Here is an 18,485-nt window from a genome sequence, read left to right as displayed (position 1 = left end):
GACATTTAAGGACGCTCAAGGATACAAAAAAATCAGCAAAAATTGAAATACTTTTTTTTTTCATTACAAATTTTATCTATTACACTATTAGTTGTTACTTTATGATATGGGACATTATCAACCGGACAAATCTATTCGTTTTGCCCCCAGATGATTTTTAAAATGTTTACATCATTGAAAACCTCCAAATTATCTCACTTTGCTGAAAAAATGCCATTTTTTTTACATTAAAATTGAAATAACTCATTCCACTCATCGGTGACCTACGTCTTTTATTATTTTTTTTCAAATGAACTGTTCTTAAATCAAACTTTTGTAAGATTTGAGCTATTTCTGTAATTAAGTTATTTTTTATTTCGATATTACATTCTTTTCACCTTTTAGTTTAACAGAAAAAAGTACCTTAACAAAAATACATGCTTCTTTTGAATGCAGAGCTGAAATGACTGGTGACCCCATATTTATACCCCTACTACGATAATAGAGGGGTATTTTTCATAGTCTGGCCTATGCGTCCGTCCGTTCGTCCGCCTGTCCCGCTTCAGGTTAAAGTTTTTGGTCTAGGCAGTTTTTGATGAAGTTGAAGTCCAATCAACTTGAAACTTAGTACACATGTCACCCATGATATGATCTTTCAAATTTTAGTGCCAAATTATAGTTTTGACCCCAATTTCGTGGTCCACTGAATTTAGAAAATGATAGTGCGAAGTTTGGGATAAAGTTTTTGGTCAAGGTAGTTTTTGATGAAGTTGAAGTTCAATCAACTTGAAACTTAGTACACATGTTATCTATGATATGATATTTCTTAGTCTAATGCCAAATTAAAGTTTTGATATCAATTTCACGGTTCACTGAACATGAAAAAAGATAATGCGAGTGGGGCATCCGTGTACTACGGACACATTCTTGTTTTATTTTATTTTTCTATAAAGTATAGGATAAAGTGTATTTAAAGAAAATTTTAATTTGATATAAAAAAAAAAATTATACCCGTGCGCCCCCTTTTAAGCTTTAATTGTTTGTAAACTTGTTTTCATTTGTTGATTCCTGTATCAAATAGAATAAGAATAAGAATTGTATTAGTCTAAAATCTAGACAATAAGAATGTTGCAGACAGACAGACAAAGCGATAGACACTAAACACTACAAATATGTTTTATATGTTGTAGCATTGAAAAACATATAGAGATTAATAATAAAGATTATAAAACTATTTTTGACAGCATGCCTCCTCTTTAAAATCATCAATTCAAATATTATGCTTATATATAACATTTTATCATATATTTAGTACAAAATACAGCTATTTTGTATATCTAATAAAGGTTGTTTTTCCAGTCTGTATCACCTACCCTGTATCGCATACCCCGTATCGCATGGCTAAACCCGTATCGCATACCCCGTATCGCATGGCCAAACCCGTATCGCATACCTTTTTTTTTTTTTTTTTTTTTTTCTTTTTATTTAGTCAGTTTTTTTGTTTTTTTTGCTTAAGAATTTTTTTTTTAAAATAGGTCAATTTTTTGAATGACGTCATTGTTTGCCATGTAAGTTAACGACAAGTTTTCATATTGTATGTGACGTCACGAACATCAAGTATTTACAACATATTTTTTGGCACACTAAATGCAACTATAAAAAATACAAAACACTCAAATAAAAACAATAATAAACCAAATATTTTCAAAACAACAGATTGTAAGGTAACCCAGGTGCAACATATAAATAATTGAGCAGTAATTGTAAAGCTTTGAAACAAGACAAAAGCAGAACTGAAGGTATCCCATTGCTATGGATCAGAAAACAGTTCATATAATATATTACTCTTCTGTTGAAATATATGATAAAGCGTATAATACATGGCAAAATCCGTATCACATGCCGTATCACCCTCGACCAATATCATCCCTCGGGCCTAAAGGCCCTCGGGCTGATATTGATGTCTCGGGATGATACGACATATGATACGGATTTTGCCATGTATTATTCTCTATATATATGTAAGGTGAGCCATCAATTACACAGTTCATATATTGACATTATAATTGTTTCTCTCTCGATCGTTATACATTACACTTATATAGTTAACGATGATGAGTAAAATATCACATTCTTTGTAGAAAAATATAAAATCAAATTTATTTTCTTCACTCATTGAATTATAATTGGGGACAATACTAGACATTTCATTAAACATTTTGATCTAGTTTTATTTAATTTCTGAACATGTTATGATGCAATGGAATTCATCTTCCACCTCTTTATGGCATAAAGGACATATTCCATTTTTTTAAAGCTGTTTGTTGTATCTACCGCGTTCAACCGCAGGCATACGATTACTTATTCTTATTTTAGCATATTTTTTGTAACATTTTTATCTAAATTCAATAAAAGGTTCTTTTCTAGTTCATACTTTAGTTTAAATTTTCTGTATGTTCTTAGTTTGTTTACATTTATTGAATTATCGTCATTATAGAGACATTTTACCCCGAAATATAATGTAATTTTCATTGAGCTTCTTTACGACGGCTTTTTTTTTTTAGAAAAGGTACATTGATTTTCTCGAACATGAGTGAAATTCAATTTTGATAGTAGCCTTTTAATTTTTAAATCAAATCCATCATTTAACTGCTTGTTAACTTTGTAAACATTATGTAATAAAGACTCATTTCCATTTGACTTTAAAATATGTTACAAAAATCCTACAGAAGGCTTAAAGGCCTGTATACCAATAGGATACAGCTGTATTTACTGCCTTTGAATTAACACTTAGAAGACCTTTCGCAAATTTGATCTGAAGTTTTAATAATTCCATAGATAAGTATTGAGATTAAAGAGTTTTTGGTGTTCTTCACATTATTTAGCGACCATATTTCACTGCAATACAGTAATATTGGGCTAACACAAGAATGAAAAAGTTTCATATGGGAAAAAAACATCCATCTTATCTGAGTAGAATTTTTTTTTAATACAAAACAATGCCTTAGAAGCTTTTTATAGAGAAGATTTACAGCATTAGTGAAAATTCCTGATGGCTTGAATAGTATACCTAGATATTTATATTCTGTGCAACATTAAATTATGAAATATGAAACTGTACATTATGGTGCTTTACAAGTAAAATTTCTTCTTAAAGTTAAGTTGGATCTGTCACATTTCAGATTCTGCACAATCTCACTAAATCATTTAGCTGCTGAGTACAGAAGTCGTGAAGGTTACCGGAAGTCAATTTGAAGAGCCGGTGTCCTACTGATCAGCAATGTGGAGGACAACATCCAGAGTGCCCCCAAAAATCAAGGTTAGTAGGTTAACAGCTGATGCAAATTGTCTTCCTTTATTGAGTGTTCCCTTTTCAATTGATAAAAATCAGTTCTATACAACATGTCATGCTAATCTGTCATTAAAAAGTCTACAGTTAGTACCGAGTACGTACTGACACTACTGGACCGCAGTTCTACACTTCAAGAAGATTTTCCAACTTAAGTGGTTCATCTGGTAAAGGTGAAATATACAGAAAAGGTAACAGGTAACTGTTCCTCAGTTTAATGGGTCCTCCTGTGCTATGGACTATTTGAATAATGAATGAATGAATGAACATACGCAAACACTGTCACTGTAAAAAAATCTCAGTGTTTTTTATTATTTTATTCCATGTGCGAGGGGGATAGGACCTTTATCTGGAATTTTGGATCAGTCGTTTAAGCTCTGGATTTCAGGATTGACTCTTTCGGAATCTGGATATTCTTTTTTCGAATTTCAGGGCCCGGGATTTCGGTATCAGGACCCCTCCTTCCCCCTCTCATGTGTTCATTTGTTTTATTACAATAGATTGGGAAGAAACCCTCTAGATATGGTGTTTGAGTGACAATCTGTCCTATTATGATCTATTATGCTTTAAATCCAGTCTTAACAAAAATACCCCTCTATAAATTTATATACCATATAGAGGGTTTAAATTTGATCCCAACCTGTTACAAGTACCTCCATGGTCATACACCTTATTGCTAATCCCAGCTGACCCAGCTGCTTGAACTTTTGACCCATACAACAATCACTTTTCCGTTGTGGCGTCAGATATTTTGTTTTATGACGTCAAAATTTTATGGAAACCTGTGTGATATGCAATAATGGCCGACAAATAGTGATATAAATGTGTATTGGTTAGGGAGTATATATAATTTGGAAATAAGATTTATATCCTCATTCATTGTCATTAGAATTTTTACAATACATCACAACTTGCCCTATCTGCCAAATTATCCATGATCAGCTAGCTCTAACTTCCTAATACATGTAATATATCTCCCCACTCATGTTCATCAACTTGCACCACTCTAGTTAAATAACTATGATGTCTTGAAAGGATGCCATAACTGGATTTTGGATGTCAGAGCTTGTCCCATATCAAAATGAAAATTTAAATGCTGGAATCAATGGGTTACTGTGAAAACTGTCCAAATATGAAAAAATAAAGGGTGGCAGGAAGGTGAAACTTGCATAAAGAAGAGAAATATGAAAAATGAACAAATTGATGCCAGATATACATGTAGATCCAAGGCTGTTAGTCAGCTCTAGAAACAACAAGGCAGCTGATCTATTTTTGGAAGGGAAAATATCCACTTTTTGATATGGGACAAGTTCTGATGTCCCACAACCCAGCCTGTCTGACAAAACAGCTGTTGGAACTTGGACGTCAGAGTAATCTGGGACTACATTTATGCTGAAGCCATTTTCTCTGTCTACAATGGTCTACACTTTGAGAGAGAATTTTCAGGGGAACTTTGAGACCCAATTTTGACAATAAAGTCTTCCATGTCTTCATCATGTTCATTAAGTGTTTTATAGGCATTTTTTCAAAGATACAAAGTCTCACCTGTTCTGTGCCTATTGGTGCTAAATATTTTCAGAAATATCCCAAACAAATGGTAAAATAAATAGTAAATAAATGTCATGAAGTATGCTTGAAACATTTGAACCTGGATAAGTTTTGGGAAATATGAAAAAGATTTATCATTGATTTATCATGTTTATGTTTTTGTTTTAGATCCATGGAAGAAGATCTACAAGTACAAAGCCACCAGTGGTTCCACAACCTCCCCTATCAACACCATTTGAAGCTAACCAACAACAACCACCGCCACCACCACCACCAAAGTAATGTTTATCTACTAGCAGGATAAAACCTTTAAAACAAACCCATCTATAATAGCTTTAATAAGGAATTCCTGAACTACTGTATATGATGCTGTCCACATGGATACTTATTGCAATTTTGTTGTTAAAATTCATTTCTTATAAAAAAAAAATGGTTTCTTCTAGACACTAGACATATGTAGATACCTTTTAAACTACACATGTATATGATGTTTACTCAACCAAGTGCAACTTGCATTTTTATCATGTATATATACAAATCAGACATAAAAAATAAGGAAAAATAAGTTATTGGAAAATTAAAAGCTATATACATGTATTCTAGTATATCATGTATATGCTGTCAATTCAGAAATTATTGCGAGGTTTTTATTAATGCGAACAAATCGACTGGGTGAGTATCACAATAATAAGAACTTACATTCTTATATATTTTAATCATTTAATCTTTATGCAGATTTTCCTGAATTCAGAATAATCAATATCACATTTCTGTCATGTTTGTCAACTTTTAAAAAATCACAATCATAAATGCTGTTGTACACAATAATTTCAGAACTTTATACAGTATATTGACATGATAGATATATGAAAAAGATACAAATTTGATTCATTTGATATATGCATTGTAAACCTTTTAACAAAATACACTACAATTAAAATAGTGCTGAAAGCTGGCTACATTTTAAAGCAAATAGGATAAGGGAACTTGATGGATTGATCAGAACAGTTGAGATCATTTAAACACACTTTGCAAGTAGTTGAGTAATGGTACTTTCACAATGTTCTCATGTAAATACAAATGTACAATACATGTAATTGTTTTCCAGACAAGGTGGAGGTTTCTTCAAGTTTCTTGGTTTGACCACCTTGGCAGCTGGTGGAGTAGTAGGGTATGCCTGGTATGATTCTAACTTCAGGAAACAGATAGAAGACAATGTACCATACAGTAAAGATGCTTTTGATGCTCTGTTTCAGTTAATACCAACTTCAGAAACTATTAAGTAAGACAAAAGTAGATATATGTAAATCATATATAAGAAAATAATTGTTAGATACTAGCACAAATATTTCTGTAGATTATGTTTATACCAATATGCATGATAAACCACAGACATAATGTCGGTTTCTTCCTAGTTGTCTTTAAATTTATTTACTTCGGCTGATGCACACATTTCCAACTGTGTACACACAATATTTCCATCTCATGCATGTCATGGTCTGTTTACAATTTAAGGAGAGATAGAGTTACTTCCCTTGATATATTTTTTTCCTGCAAGAGATTTGCAACTATATATATGTAAATGTATTTCAATAGGGCAGTATATCAATGTGTTAATAACTTGTGAGCACAACTCCTCCTTTTAAAATGGCTAGACTGATTTTGATGAAACTTTACACATTTGAACAACACTACCAGAGGATAGGCATAAAATAATATTAAGTAAATACAAACAGAATTTTAGTAATGTAAGTTATAGCTGTAGTAAAAATAAATTGTGTAATTTACTAGGAAAGTAATCGTAAATGAATTTGAAATTACTAAAATGATCAATATTTAATGTACCATAAAAGTTGATCTATATCAACAACTACATATTTAAATTTTGATTTATTAACACAATAGAGAAAACATACACAAACTGATTTCTTTTCCAGAAGCACAGATAGATCAGGTCCCCTTATTCCAAATATTTCTCCTAAACCTGAAGAAGAGAGTAAAATGAGACGTAAAGTTCCACAGGTATGTAGGGTAATAGAACGATATTTAGCTTCATGAATTCCATATATATATGGCATGAAAGTAATTTAGTTTTATGTATCAAAGGTTAAGTTGATTTTGGAGTTCTTGTCTGCCATTTATTGTAACTGTGTTGTGTTGTATATTTAACATTAAACTTGACTTTTGTCTGTCATAACAAAGCTCATGTGTCTGATATACTTTTGAATATTGTCATTTAGAATTAACTTTTAATTCCATATTTCACTTCATAATCATATTTATACTAACGTGTTACATTTCTTTTCAGTCTGATATTCCACCTATGCCAGCTCCACCCATGACTGCCCCACCCCCTGCAGCTCCCACTCCTGTTGCTGCTCCAGTAAAGTCAGAAAAAGAGAGAAAGAAAGAGGAAGCACAAAGAAAGCTGAAACAGAAGGAAGCAGAAGAAGCTGCTGAAAATGCAGGTAAGAAAAAGACATTAACTAAACTGTAAAATGAAAGTTTTAAAGACTCACTGAGGTCAGTTATTTTAGTTTGCATGAAGATGTACAGGTACTTAAGGTTATGTGAATGATTGGTGCAGATAGATGGGACTCAGGGAAAAGATGGTATCTGTGGTAATCAAGTCCTCTCACTGGTTAAAATTTAGTCATCAAAAGTTTCTTGCATTGAAAGAATAGGTTAAAAGTTATGAAAAACAATTGATTTGTTCACAAAAAAGGTTATGGTGAAGAAATTCTCATTAAACTGATGTTACAAATATTTGACATAAAAAACCTTCATCAGTGCCAATGTTTTTTTCAAAATACAATAAAACAGTATGGTGCAGTATGACAATTCTAAGTTCTTATAAGTACAGAAAATTTTGAAAAAGTTATACCACAAATCTTACTTCAATTGAACTCCTTGAGAAGTACAAGCTGCTAATTTATCAAAATCAGGAAAGATTCTAAACAAAGTATAAAAAAGAAAATGTGGTATGATTGCCAATGAGACAACTATCCACAAAAGACCAAAATGACACAGACATTAATAACTATAGGTCACGGTATGGCCTTCAACAAAAAGGACTATCTATTCAAATAGCATTTTGTGACTGCATATATGATTTTGCATATTATAACATTCTTATTAACACATATGCTATGACGGCCAGGAGACCCTTTTTGAGCTCCCCAAACACCTCCATATGGTACCTAGTGTTTTTTTGCTTGCAAGTTCAACTACATAGTGTAGCTTAGTGCCACGATGTGGATTCACTGCACTAAACCTTTTCCCCCTTAAGACTGTTTCTTTAATGAATTAATTTTGTCTTTACAGCTTTAGAAGTTTACATAGAGAATATGACAGAAATGTGTAACAAGACCATAAAACAGGCTTTAGAAAAACAAACAGAAGTTATCTCCACCACTAAACAACATATAGAGGCTCTGAAGAAAGCTATGGACGATGCATCTGAGGTTTGTATTACTCTAATATGACAGAAATGTGTAACAAGACTATAAAACAGGCTTTAGAAAAACAAACAGAAGTTATCTCCACCACTAAACAACATATAGAGGCTCTGAAGAAGGCAATGGACGACGCATCTGAGGTTTGTATTACTCTAATATGACAGAAATGTGTAACAAGACCATAAAACAGGCTTTAGAAAAACAAACTGAAGTTATCTCCACCACTAAACAACATATAGAGGCTCTGAAGAAAGCTATGGACGATGCATCTGAGGTTTGTATTACTCTAATATGACAGAAATGTGTAACAAGACTATAAAACAGGCTTTAGAAAAACAAACAGAAGTTATCTCCACCACTAAACAACATATAGAGGCTCTGAAGAAGGCAATGGACGACGCATCTGAGGTTTGTATTACTCTAATATGACAGAAATGTGTAACAAGACCATAAAACAGGCTTTAGAAAAACAAACTGAAGTTATCTCCACCACTAAACAACATATAGAGGCTCTGAAGAAAGCTATGGACGATGTATCTGAGGTTTGTATTACTCTAATATGACAGAAATGTGTAACAAGACCATAAAACAGGCTTTAGAAAAACAAACTGAAGTTATCTCAACCACTAAACAACATATTGATGCTCTGAAGAAGGCAATGGACGACGCATCTGAGGTTTGTATGACTCATTGCCAGGTCCACACATACTGGTCAACATTTTTTTATCTTACTTTATATTGCATTTTAATCTTAAGGATGTTCGCTGCTCAGTTTCAAAATAAATAACTTTTCATGAAACTAGTATATATTGATAGGGGCTTAATTGAGGTTTCAAAAAAGCAAAAAAAACTATAGGGGTCAATGTGGTCGTTTTCAAGATATTAGCCATGTTAGCCATTGGAATTTTAGCGGGAAAATGTTTTCTCTAGACTTTTCATAACTTTATCATTGACCAGTCAAAGTCCTCAAATACTATGAAAAAATAAATAAGATTTTATAAGACTAATACAAATGGCTTATAATTATACATGTAAAGGATTTATAAAAAGAAAAATTGGGGTTCATGGGCAAATTTTTTTAAGGCATTCAAATGGATAAAACCAGAGGATTCCGAAAATCTGACAAAAATTCCAAAACATGACAAGCAGACATCCTTAAATCACTTTTCATTAAATATTTTGCAGATTTTTGTTCAGGACATCTCAAATGCTCTGAGGACATAATCTTTCTGGTGTAATTCATAGGTCATGTAGATCACAGTCTGCACAGGATATTATATCTATTGTAACAAAGTTTAAAGGTCGACATATAGGTCATAATTCCTGCAGAATATTAATTTTTGTGGGGTTAAAATTTGATGGTTTTGTCTCTCTCTATATAAGATTTCATGGGGATTTGATTTTGTGGTTTCCATTAATTTGAAGTGATATGATATGAAAGTTGAATTTTCGTGGGGGTTTTAATTCCGTGGATATATATTCTTTCTATGAAATAAATGAAATTAATCCTCCACCAAAATTTCTGCTTTTACAGAAATTTTTTTGAGGGTGCAGAAAAAGGAGTTTCCCCAATGATAACTCCAGGACCTCTTATTCACCTCATTCATAAATTTTTAACAAGTCTTGATGAATAATTGTTTGATTTTTTTCATAATTAAAGCTCCCATCTACAGTGAAATTAGTGGAGAACATTTTTCTCCTGAAAGTTATTTGTCTACATCTATGTCCTATATTACAGATTCTGAATAAAGATAGTCAGTGGCAGGAGGTATCCTCAGCCTATGGAGCCAGACTTGATGCTGTTACTTCTTCTGACAGACTGGTTACTCAAGCCAGGTATTATCCTCTGTATCACTTCAAAATGAAAACAAACAAATGACAGATTTATAAAAACTGTCAAACTAAAATGTTTTCTAGATGTGCATATTTTACCCAAGAAAAAAGCCAACTTATAAATTTGACTTTTTAAAATTTAAAACTGTATCTTTTCTTTCATAAGGCCACGTTTTTTTTAATTTGTTGGTTTACGGCTTTTCCCCATGAAAAAGTCAGGTCGGTCAGTCGGGAAAAAAAAGAAAAAAAAATATCTTTCAAGACAGAAAAAAAAATGCAAAATAAATATACATTTCACCTTTCTAACAAAATGTTTTTTATGCTATTTTGTCATCATTTCAAATTTTAGTTCGATGAAATATTCTTGCTCAGCTGTCATAAATATCGCATGACATTGTCTAATGATTTGCCGTAAAAAAAAGGGGGGTGTTCACAGACAAAGACGAAATTAAATCGTCTTTTCACAAACAAGAAAAACAAATTGTCATAGCTCTTATTCAATTCCAGAAAACTTGGTGAGTAATGATCTTCAAAAACGAGAACTGATAAAGAAAAAAATGTAAAAAACGTTGTACGAAAATAAGTTTCAACACAAGTGTCAAAAACGTAATAGACCACAGAAAAAACAAGAGTATTGGGTTAATCTAGTGTCATGCATTCCCGTTTTTAATCCAAATGAATGATATTTTTGTTGTTGTTATCCATGAAACAAGAAAATTCTAAATGACTTGTTGATATTCAGAACTTTTACTTCCATGCAAGGTGCTTTCCACCTGTCCACATTTGGACAAGTCTATTTCTATGAGATTATGCATCTTACAGAGTGATGACAAATAAGGGAAACAAACTTATTGTGTAATGGGTTTTCAACACAGATTTTGTTCCGCAAAATTATTTGTTTTATTTTTTCACAACAGAGAGTGTTATCAATTTTGTTAGAGATTCATGCATTTCATTTCATAAAAAAAGAAGAATTTAATTATTTTTCAGGGATAATGACTATTTGTTTGGGTCGGCGGGAATAAAAAAGCATGAAAAGTCAATTTTATTTTTATTCTAGGAATCGGCAAAATCGGGTCGGCGGATCCGTAAACCAACAAATTAAAAAATCCTGGCCTTATAAGGTTTCATTCGTATGTGACTTTACCAAATTCAACATTTATTAATCTTTTACAGAGAACAATTACAAAAATTAAAGAATGCCATTACTGAAGGAAAATCACAAGCAATGACCAAAAAGAATAAAATTCTGATCTCAGCACAAGAAACTTTCAACAAATTAAACAGTGATTTAAACAAGCAGGACACACAGGTGAAGAAGGTGGAATCACAGTCTAAAATGATGTTAAAATATAAGGACCTTGTAGAACAAGGAAAGAAACAGTTCCAGAAGGAGTTAGAAAGTATCATGCCAGAGGTGAAACTAGGTCAAGCTAGAGGTAAATACAAGGTTAAACTAGGTCAAGCTAGAAGTAAATACAAGGTTAACTAGGTCAAGCTAGAGGTAAATACAAGGTTAAACTAAGTCAAGCTAGAAATAAATACTAGGTTAAACTAGGTCAAGGTAGACGTGAATACAAAGATAAACTAGGTCACGCTAGAGGTAAATAATAGGTTAAACTAGGACAAGCTAGAGCTAAATACTAGGTTATACTAGGTTAAGCTACAGGTTTAATACTAGATTTAAATAGGTCAAGCTAGAGGTAAATACTAGGTTAAACTAGGACAAGCTAGAGCTAAATACTAGGTTATACTAGGTTAAGCTACAGGTAAATATTAGGTTAAAATAGGCCAACCTAGAGGTAAATACTGGATTTAACTAGGTCAAGCTAGAGATAAATACTAGGTTAAACTAGGTCAAGCTAGAGGTGAATACTAAGTTAAACTAGGTCAAGCGAGAGGTGAATACTATATCTAGGTCAAGCTAGAGATAAATACTAGGTTAAACTAGGTCAAGCTAGAGGTGAATACTAAGTTAAACTAGGTCAAGCGAGAGGTGAATGCTATATTTAGGTCAAGCTAGAGATAAATACTAGGTTAAACTAGGTCAAGCTAGAGGTAAATACTAGGTTAACATAGGTCAAGCTAGAGGTAAATACTGTTTTTTTGGAAGGATGTAAGGCCTACATTTAGCTGGTTATTTTTTCTAAATTTCCCTAAGAATCAATCTTTTAAGAGGATCAATTCACATTGAGATTTGTCTACAATTTTGTGGAATTTTTGTAATAATTGTCTTTAAATTATAAACTCTTATTCGTCCCAAACTACAAAAAGACTTAAAAATAACAAAATATAATGCTGAGTTAGTTATTAAATTATATTTTTGAAATAAATTAAAACGTTTTTAATAGGTAAAAAATTAACAGAGGAAGAATTGAATTCTCTGATTGCTCATGCTCATAGAAGGATTGAACAGCTCCAGAAACAACTGGCTGAACAGATAGCTCTAGAGCAACAAAGGATTCAGCAGGCTTTAGAGCAACAAATACAAGAGGATGACCAACTATCTGACCAGAGGGTGGCTAATGAACAACAGAGACTTAAAAATGAATTTTTAATACAGAAAGAAAAATGGGTAAGTTTTCCAAATTTAATAGTATGATATATACTGTAAATATAGACATTTATGTGTCCATTTATAAATGTGAGTCCTTGATAAGCTACATTTTATAAATGAGATTGCAAAGCTTTTATGAAGGAAAATCACTACTGATATTATTAATTATTAAGTTTTTATTATTGCGCACCCATATATAGTCTAATTTTTACCATCAATAAGGAATCCAAAGTAAGTATCTTATTGCTATGTTTACATATTCTAAAGGACAGTATCAATTTTATATTATATTATTTTTTTGGTTTTCAGTAATATATGTTATAAAATTAAAAGGCTAATGAGTAGTGCAAATAAATCAAAAATATCTTTGTAAATGATTTCAGGAAAGTGATTCAAGGGTTGTGTTTGAACAAGAATTACGTCAGCATTTAGCCAGACAAGCAGCTGCACACAGTGATCATTTGAAGGATGTACTTAAAATACAAGAAAAGGAATTAGAGCAGGTTTTTGAGAGAGAGTTAAATACCAAACTGATTGAGGAGCGACAGAGCTTCCATACTGAAGTAGCTAACTGGATTGCTAGATTGAGGGGGATAGAGAGTGCAGTAGAAGGTAATCTTTATGATCATTGTAGTTTGTTGTAATAGGAGAAACAATTTGCTCTTAATATTTTGTGGTTCAAATCTTGTTCACTAATGGATCCAATATATATCACTTATTCTGAGGTCATTGTCCAATATATATCACTAATTCTGAGGTCATTGTAAAGGATTGTGGAGGTCCTGAAACATATTTTATGGAAAGTGCACCTACTTCATTTATATAACAATTTTCACTCCCAACATGTGAATATTTTCTCATTTTAATCAAAACAATCAAATTATTCTTAGATGATGTTTGAAAAAATACCAGTACAAAATAGCAAACTTAATACTTGAATAAAAATTATGTGATGGTCTGTATTAAGGTTAAATATATCCATAAATTATCAATACATATTGTTTTTGGCTGAAAGTATTATTCTTGCATTTTTTTGTGACATTCTTTATGTACACTTTAAAATAAATGTTTTTTGTGACTGTTTTTCAGGAAGGGCTGAGTCAGAGAGAGTATCAAGAAAAGCCCAGCAGCTTTGGTTGGCATGTGTAGCACTAAATAAAGCTCTGATGCATGGGATAGAGGATATAGACGTTTGGGAACTTAAGATTAAACCACTAGCCAATGAAATAGCAGCTGTATCTGATGCAGCTGGAAATCATCCTTATGTAAAAGCAATTGTGAAAAGTATCCCAGAGGTATCATACAAGAGAGGAGTGTGGACTGATGACAGTTTGATTGAGAGATTTAACAAAGTCCACCGTGTGTGTCGCAGAGTTGCCATGATAGATGAGACCGGTGGTGGTCTCGGAAAATATTTCTTATCCTACATTCAGTCTTTCTTTATTTTTGAATCTGTATATGCAAGAGTAACAAGTGATGAAGTTGAACTAGACAAACTATCTACATACCAAATTTTAGCAAATGCAAAATATTGGATGGATCGAGATGACCTTGAGATGGCTGTTAGATATATGAATCAGCTACAAGGTGAAGCTAGGAGAGTAGCCGAGGAATGGATCAAGGAATCAAAATTGCATTTAGAAACTAGACAAGCTACACAAGCACTCATGGCCTTCGCATCAGCCAGTGGTTTGGGAACAATATTTTAAACATTGTAACATTATTTAAATATTTTATAAATTAAAATTATGTTTGAAATTATGAAAGAAAACTTTAAAAAAAAAATATTAAAAGAATTTTAAATTCTTTTGGTTGTGAAAAAAATTGTTGAATGTATCAAACTTTCTTGTTTTCAGAAGTTTAATTTTAATCCCTGATAAATCTGGTAGTAGCAAAACCAAATAAAATAAACACATTCAATTATGAAATTTATATAAAAAAAACTTGAGCACTCTGACAGTACACACTTCAAAGAATGTACACTTCATCATTTCATGCAGTATGTCCACTTTTGTGCTCTTGGTATTTGTTTTGATTGGCTTGAATTTGTTTTCTTTTAAATACAAAATAGTTTAAAGTAAAATAGTTTAAATCTCTGGTTGTCTCTATGAATTCCTGCCAGGTTAATTATGTTAATAGTGTTGAGTCATCTTCATAATGTTTTAGTTTGTGATACTGTAATTTATGTTTCTATAAAAAAAAAAGATGTGGTATGGTTTCCAATGAGACAACCATCCACAAGAGACCAAATGACACAGAAATTAACAGCTATAGGTCACCATACAGCCTTCATCAATTAACAAAGCCCACACTGCATAGTTAGCTTTGAGGGCGTATGAATGTGGTTAATTTACTGATGTAAGCTCGCTCTCAGTAATAAGCATGTAGCTCTAGTATGCTTGGATCAAATTACTACACACTAACAAAGCTGTTATTTGGTTTGATAAATTTAGACTAGCTTCTGATTTTGAACATTTTGTAGTTTTTCATTCTAGAGGATTTGAAGGGTATCAGACTTTTTATAGTTATATTTGACACTATATAGTTCTACTGTAATCATGGTTATGGTATTCTAACTCATAATTTCTCTAGAGTTGTGTTTGTCTCGACTGCAATGAAAGTCCCAGATGCCGAGCCATGCGAATTGCTTTTCTACACAAACTTTTAATATTATCAGATACTTGTGTGCTTGTGGCAAGATGCTCCAGACAATTGACTTTTTTTGAAGAGCATAGAAAATGTTGATCCTGTCCTGCAATTTCATGTTTTATCGTATCTACACAGATCTTTACATATTGTCTAACCAAGATATGCTTGTGGTCAGGATGCTCCAGTCAATTAATCTTTCCAAAAAGAGCTTGGAAAATGTAGGCTCAGTACATCATACATCTTGTTATTGTAACTCCTTCATTCAGGATTTTCAAGTCAATTATTTTTTTGGAGGGTATGTCCAATTAAACATATTTTAAACTGGGTTTTCACTGTTCTTTACTCCATCAGTAGTTACAAAAGGTGTTTGGTTATAATATATTCAAAGGAATCTTGATTTTACAATTGAATAATGGATATTGATAAGAGGAAAAACAAAATGGTCTTTAGACAGTTGTATTAAAGTAAAATCACATGAAAAATTTGGTAATAACACAAAACCCCTACAATCCTGCAAATATCCCAGAAAATAGCTGCAGACCATATAATATCTATAATACTAAAATTACGAGGTCCAATTTGTCTGACGTCATCGGGTAAAAACGACAAATCAAAGAATTAAACTTTATATAAAACTAATATAGGACAATGGTGAAGATTAAAAATTACACCACTCAAGACCCTTTTGTTTTCCAAACAATTAATATTGCCAATAATTAACAAGTTCCGGGTTGAATCCAATACCGATACCAATAGTATACTCACCTGTTACCTATCACCTTATTTGTACGTTCCGCATTTCACAGGCGCACCACCAAACTGTGTATTTAGGATTTTGCTACATACACGGGTCATAATCAAAAGGCTGACACTACTAAATTCATTCATTGTCATATTGTTCCCTATTGTAGTTTTATTCAGCAATCAGCAAGATTTTCTAAGATAACTAATATAGGACAAGGCTGTTAATAATAAAAAAATACTCCATTCCTGGAAAGCCAGAACCTTTTGTTTTCCAAATAATTAATATTACCAATAATTGATAAGTTCCAAGTCGACGGGTTCAAACAGAAAGATTTGAAAGCAGAGAAAACTGTGTATCTTATAATGGACATGACTTTATCAGATGACAATACCAATTACTAAAATAAGGCTTATATATATATATATATAATGAGGCATAGTTAATCTTATCTGTACGTTCCGCATAATGAGGCATAGTTGTATACTTTAAATCAGTCACGGACTCGCGATATCATGGGTGTGTACTTGTATATATATATAATTAGGCATAGTTATATACTTTAAATCAGTCACGGACTCGCGATATCACGGGTGTGTACTTGTAGGTTTTTATTTTTGTTTATGCAATCATTTCCCATGTTTAATCTGACAGAATATTGGACACACATATTAACCATAGTACAATAACACAATGACGAGATTTATAAGAACCGGTCCTACTAAAAAGCGCCCGAGAGCGCCCGGGAAAAGAAAAAGCGCCCGGAGAAGGGAAATTAGCGCCCGGAGGAGAAAATTATGAATTAGTATAAAATTTTATAACAATATTTTTTTCTTTAAATATAAATAAGACGGTATATAGAAGAATCATGAACTATATTTTCCTCGATCAAAATGCATATTTTGTTATCTAAAAATAATCAGTGCCTGATGTGTAATATTTTCACAAATGCATGGTAAACACTTTCTTATTCAGACACTGAATATACATATTTATTATATCTTTTATAAAGCTAAAACTGATCCAATGGCTATGCTTATCAGGATTTTAATGCAAAGTTTTAAATGTACACTAGACTCCTGCTCTTTATCCCCGTGTTTTAACTACGGTACATGTAAAGTACTGCTTTATTTGCTGATTTATTATGTATAACTCTTTTAATTTTGATTAAATTAATATTTATCTGTGACTTGAAAATATTTTTTTTTTTACATTTTTCATGTTGATATCGTTTTTTTTTTAAAACATGTCATTTGACGTCTTACATTTTATAAATCTTCTGCATGAACTGTGATCCAGTATTATCTGTCTTTTGAAATTGTAGTTATATAGTATTGCTAAAATTGAAACATTTATAATTGTTTTTGTGCTTTATTACGAATGTCTATTATCTGAATTTTCAAATTACTTGTCTAAAATTTAAAAAAAAGGATCAATGTTCATAACTGATTTCATCGACACTAAGTTGTTTCATGCCAATGAAATATGTTTTATATATTCCCCGGGCGCTTTTTCTTTTCCCCGGGCGCTATTTTTTCTTCCCCGGGCGCTTTTTCTTCACCCGGGCGTATTTTAGTAGGACCCATAAGAACAGAGCTAAATCCTATATGTATCAAAGAAACAAGGCAAATTGTCAAAGCACATAAGCAAAAACGAAAGACAAGAATACAAAAATGTTTTTCAAAAGTACAATAACAGAATTTAAGTACAAAGCTATGTTTCTTCTGTTGGAAAAAATGCCATATCCATTCAGAGCAATGCACTGGACCTTTATCCATTCAATCACTGGAGATTTCTACTGCTTCATCATGTTGACAACATTGATAATTGCATTTTCTCTACAACAAATGAGGGGTTCTTGTTAGTTATTTGTAAGCTATATTGTGTGCTACATTGTCAGATAGTTCAGCCTACTACATTTAATATTATTGCTGATAGAAAGTATAAATATCACCAGAATACCGAACTGTTGTTTTAAAAATGTTCTGTACATTACAACAAGCTAGACTGGAAAAACATCGTACGAACAGCTATTTCATCTCACTGGACAGTCAAACTAAAAGCAGATTGTGAAGAAAAATCAACACTCAACTTGCTATCATAAGAAACCTGAATATTAGACAAACTCACAACGTATGGGATACAATATCGAGCTCCGTCAAAGATGTTAGAAAAGCAGCGACAAAAGTACGCACGTTAACTGGAACATACATGCTTCAAACCTTAAAAGCAAAGTTCAATCAAGCAGAGATAGATCCTACCTGCCCAAGATGTAACATTGAAGCTGAAGATCTTCAACACCTTCTAACAAGCTGCCCAGCGTATAGACATATTCGAAAATCGCACTTTCAACAGATAAAAGAATATATT

The 18,485-nt window shown here is 32.2% G+C and overlaps 1 protein-coding gene across 1 annotated transcript; it reads left to right on the top strand.

Annotated features, from left to right (window-relative positions):
- The first annotated feature begins 3,141 nt into the window (after nt 1-3,141).
- Nucleotides 3,142-14,820, top strand: LOC134716902 (MICOS complex subunit MIC60-like). The gene is made up of 12 exons (XM_063579918.1): nt 3,142-3,298; nt 5,045-5,154; nt 5,985-6,158; nt 6,814-6,898; nt 7,185-7,344; nt 8,201-8,350; nt 8,877-9,010; nt 10,073-10,170; nt 11,344-11,606; nt 12,519-12,742; nt 13,108-13,336; nt 13,814-14,820. Exons 1-12 carry the CDS (start codon nt 3,260-3,262, stop codon nt 14,431-14,433), a joined length of 2,286 nt encoding a protein of 761 aa, XP_063435988.1. The 5' UTR covers nt 3,142-3,259; the 3' UTR covers nt 14,434-14,820.
- Nucleotides 14,821-18,485: the final 3,665 nt, after the last annotated feature.

Source organism: Mytilus trossulus, chromosome 4 (genome assembly GCF_036588685.1).
Source record: "Mytilus trossulus isolate FHL-02 chromosome 4, PNRI_Mtr1.1.1.hap1, whole genome shotgun sequence".
Taxonomy (NCBI): Eukaryota; Metazoa; Mollusca; class Bivalvia; order Mytilida; family Mytilidae; genus Mytilus; species Mytilus trossulus.
The sequence above is the reverse complement of the archived record's forward strand: the minus strand, read 5'-3'. Positions and strand labels throughout refer to the sequence as shown.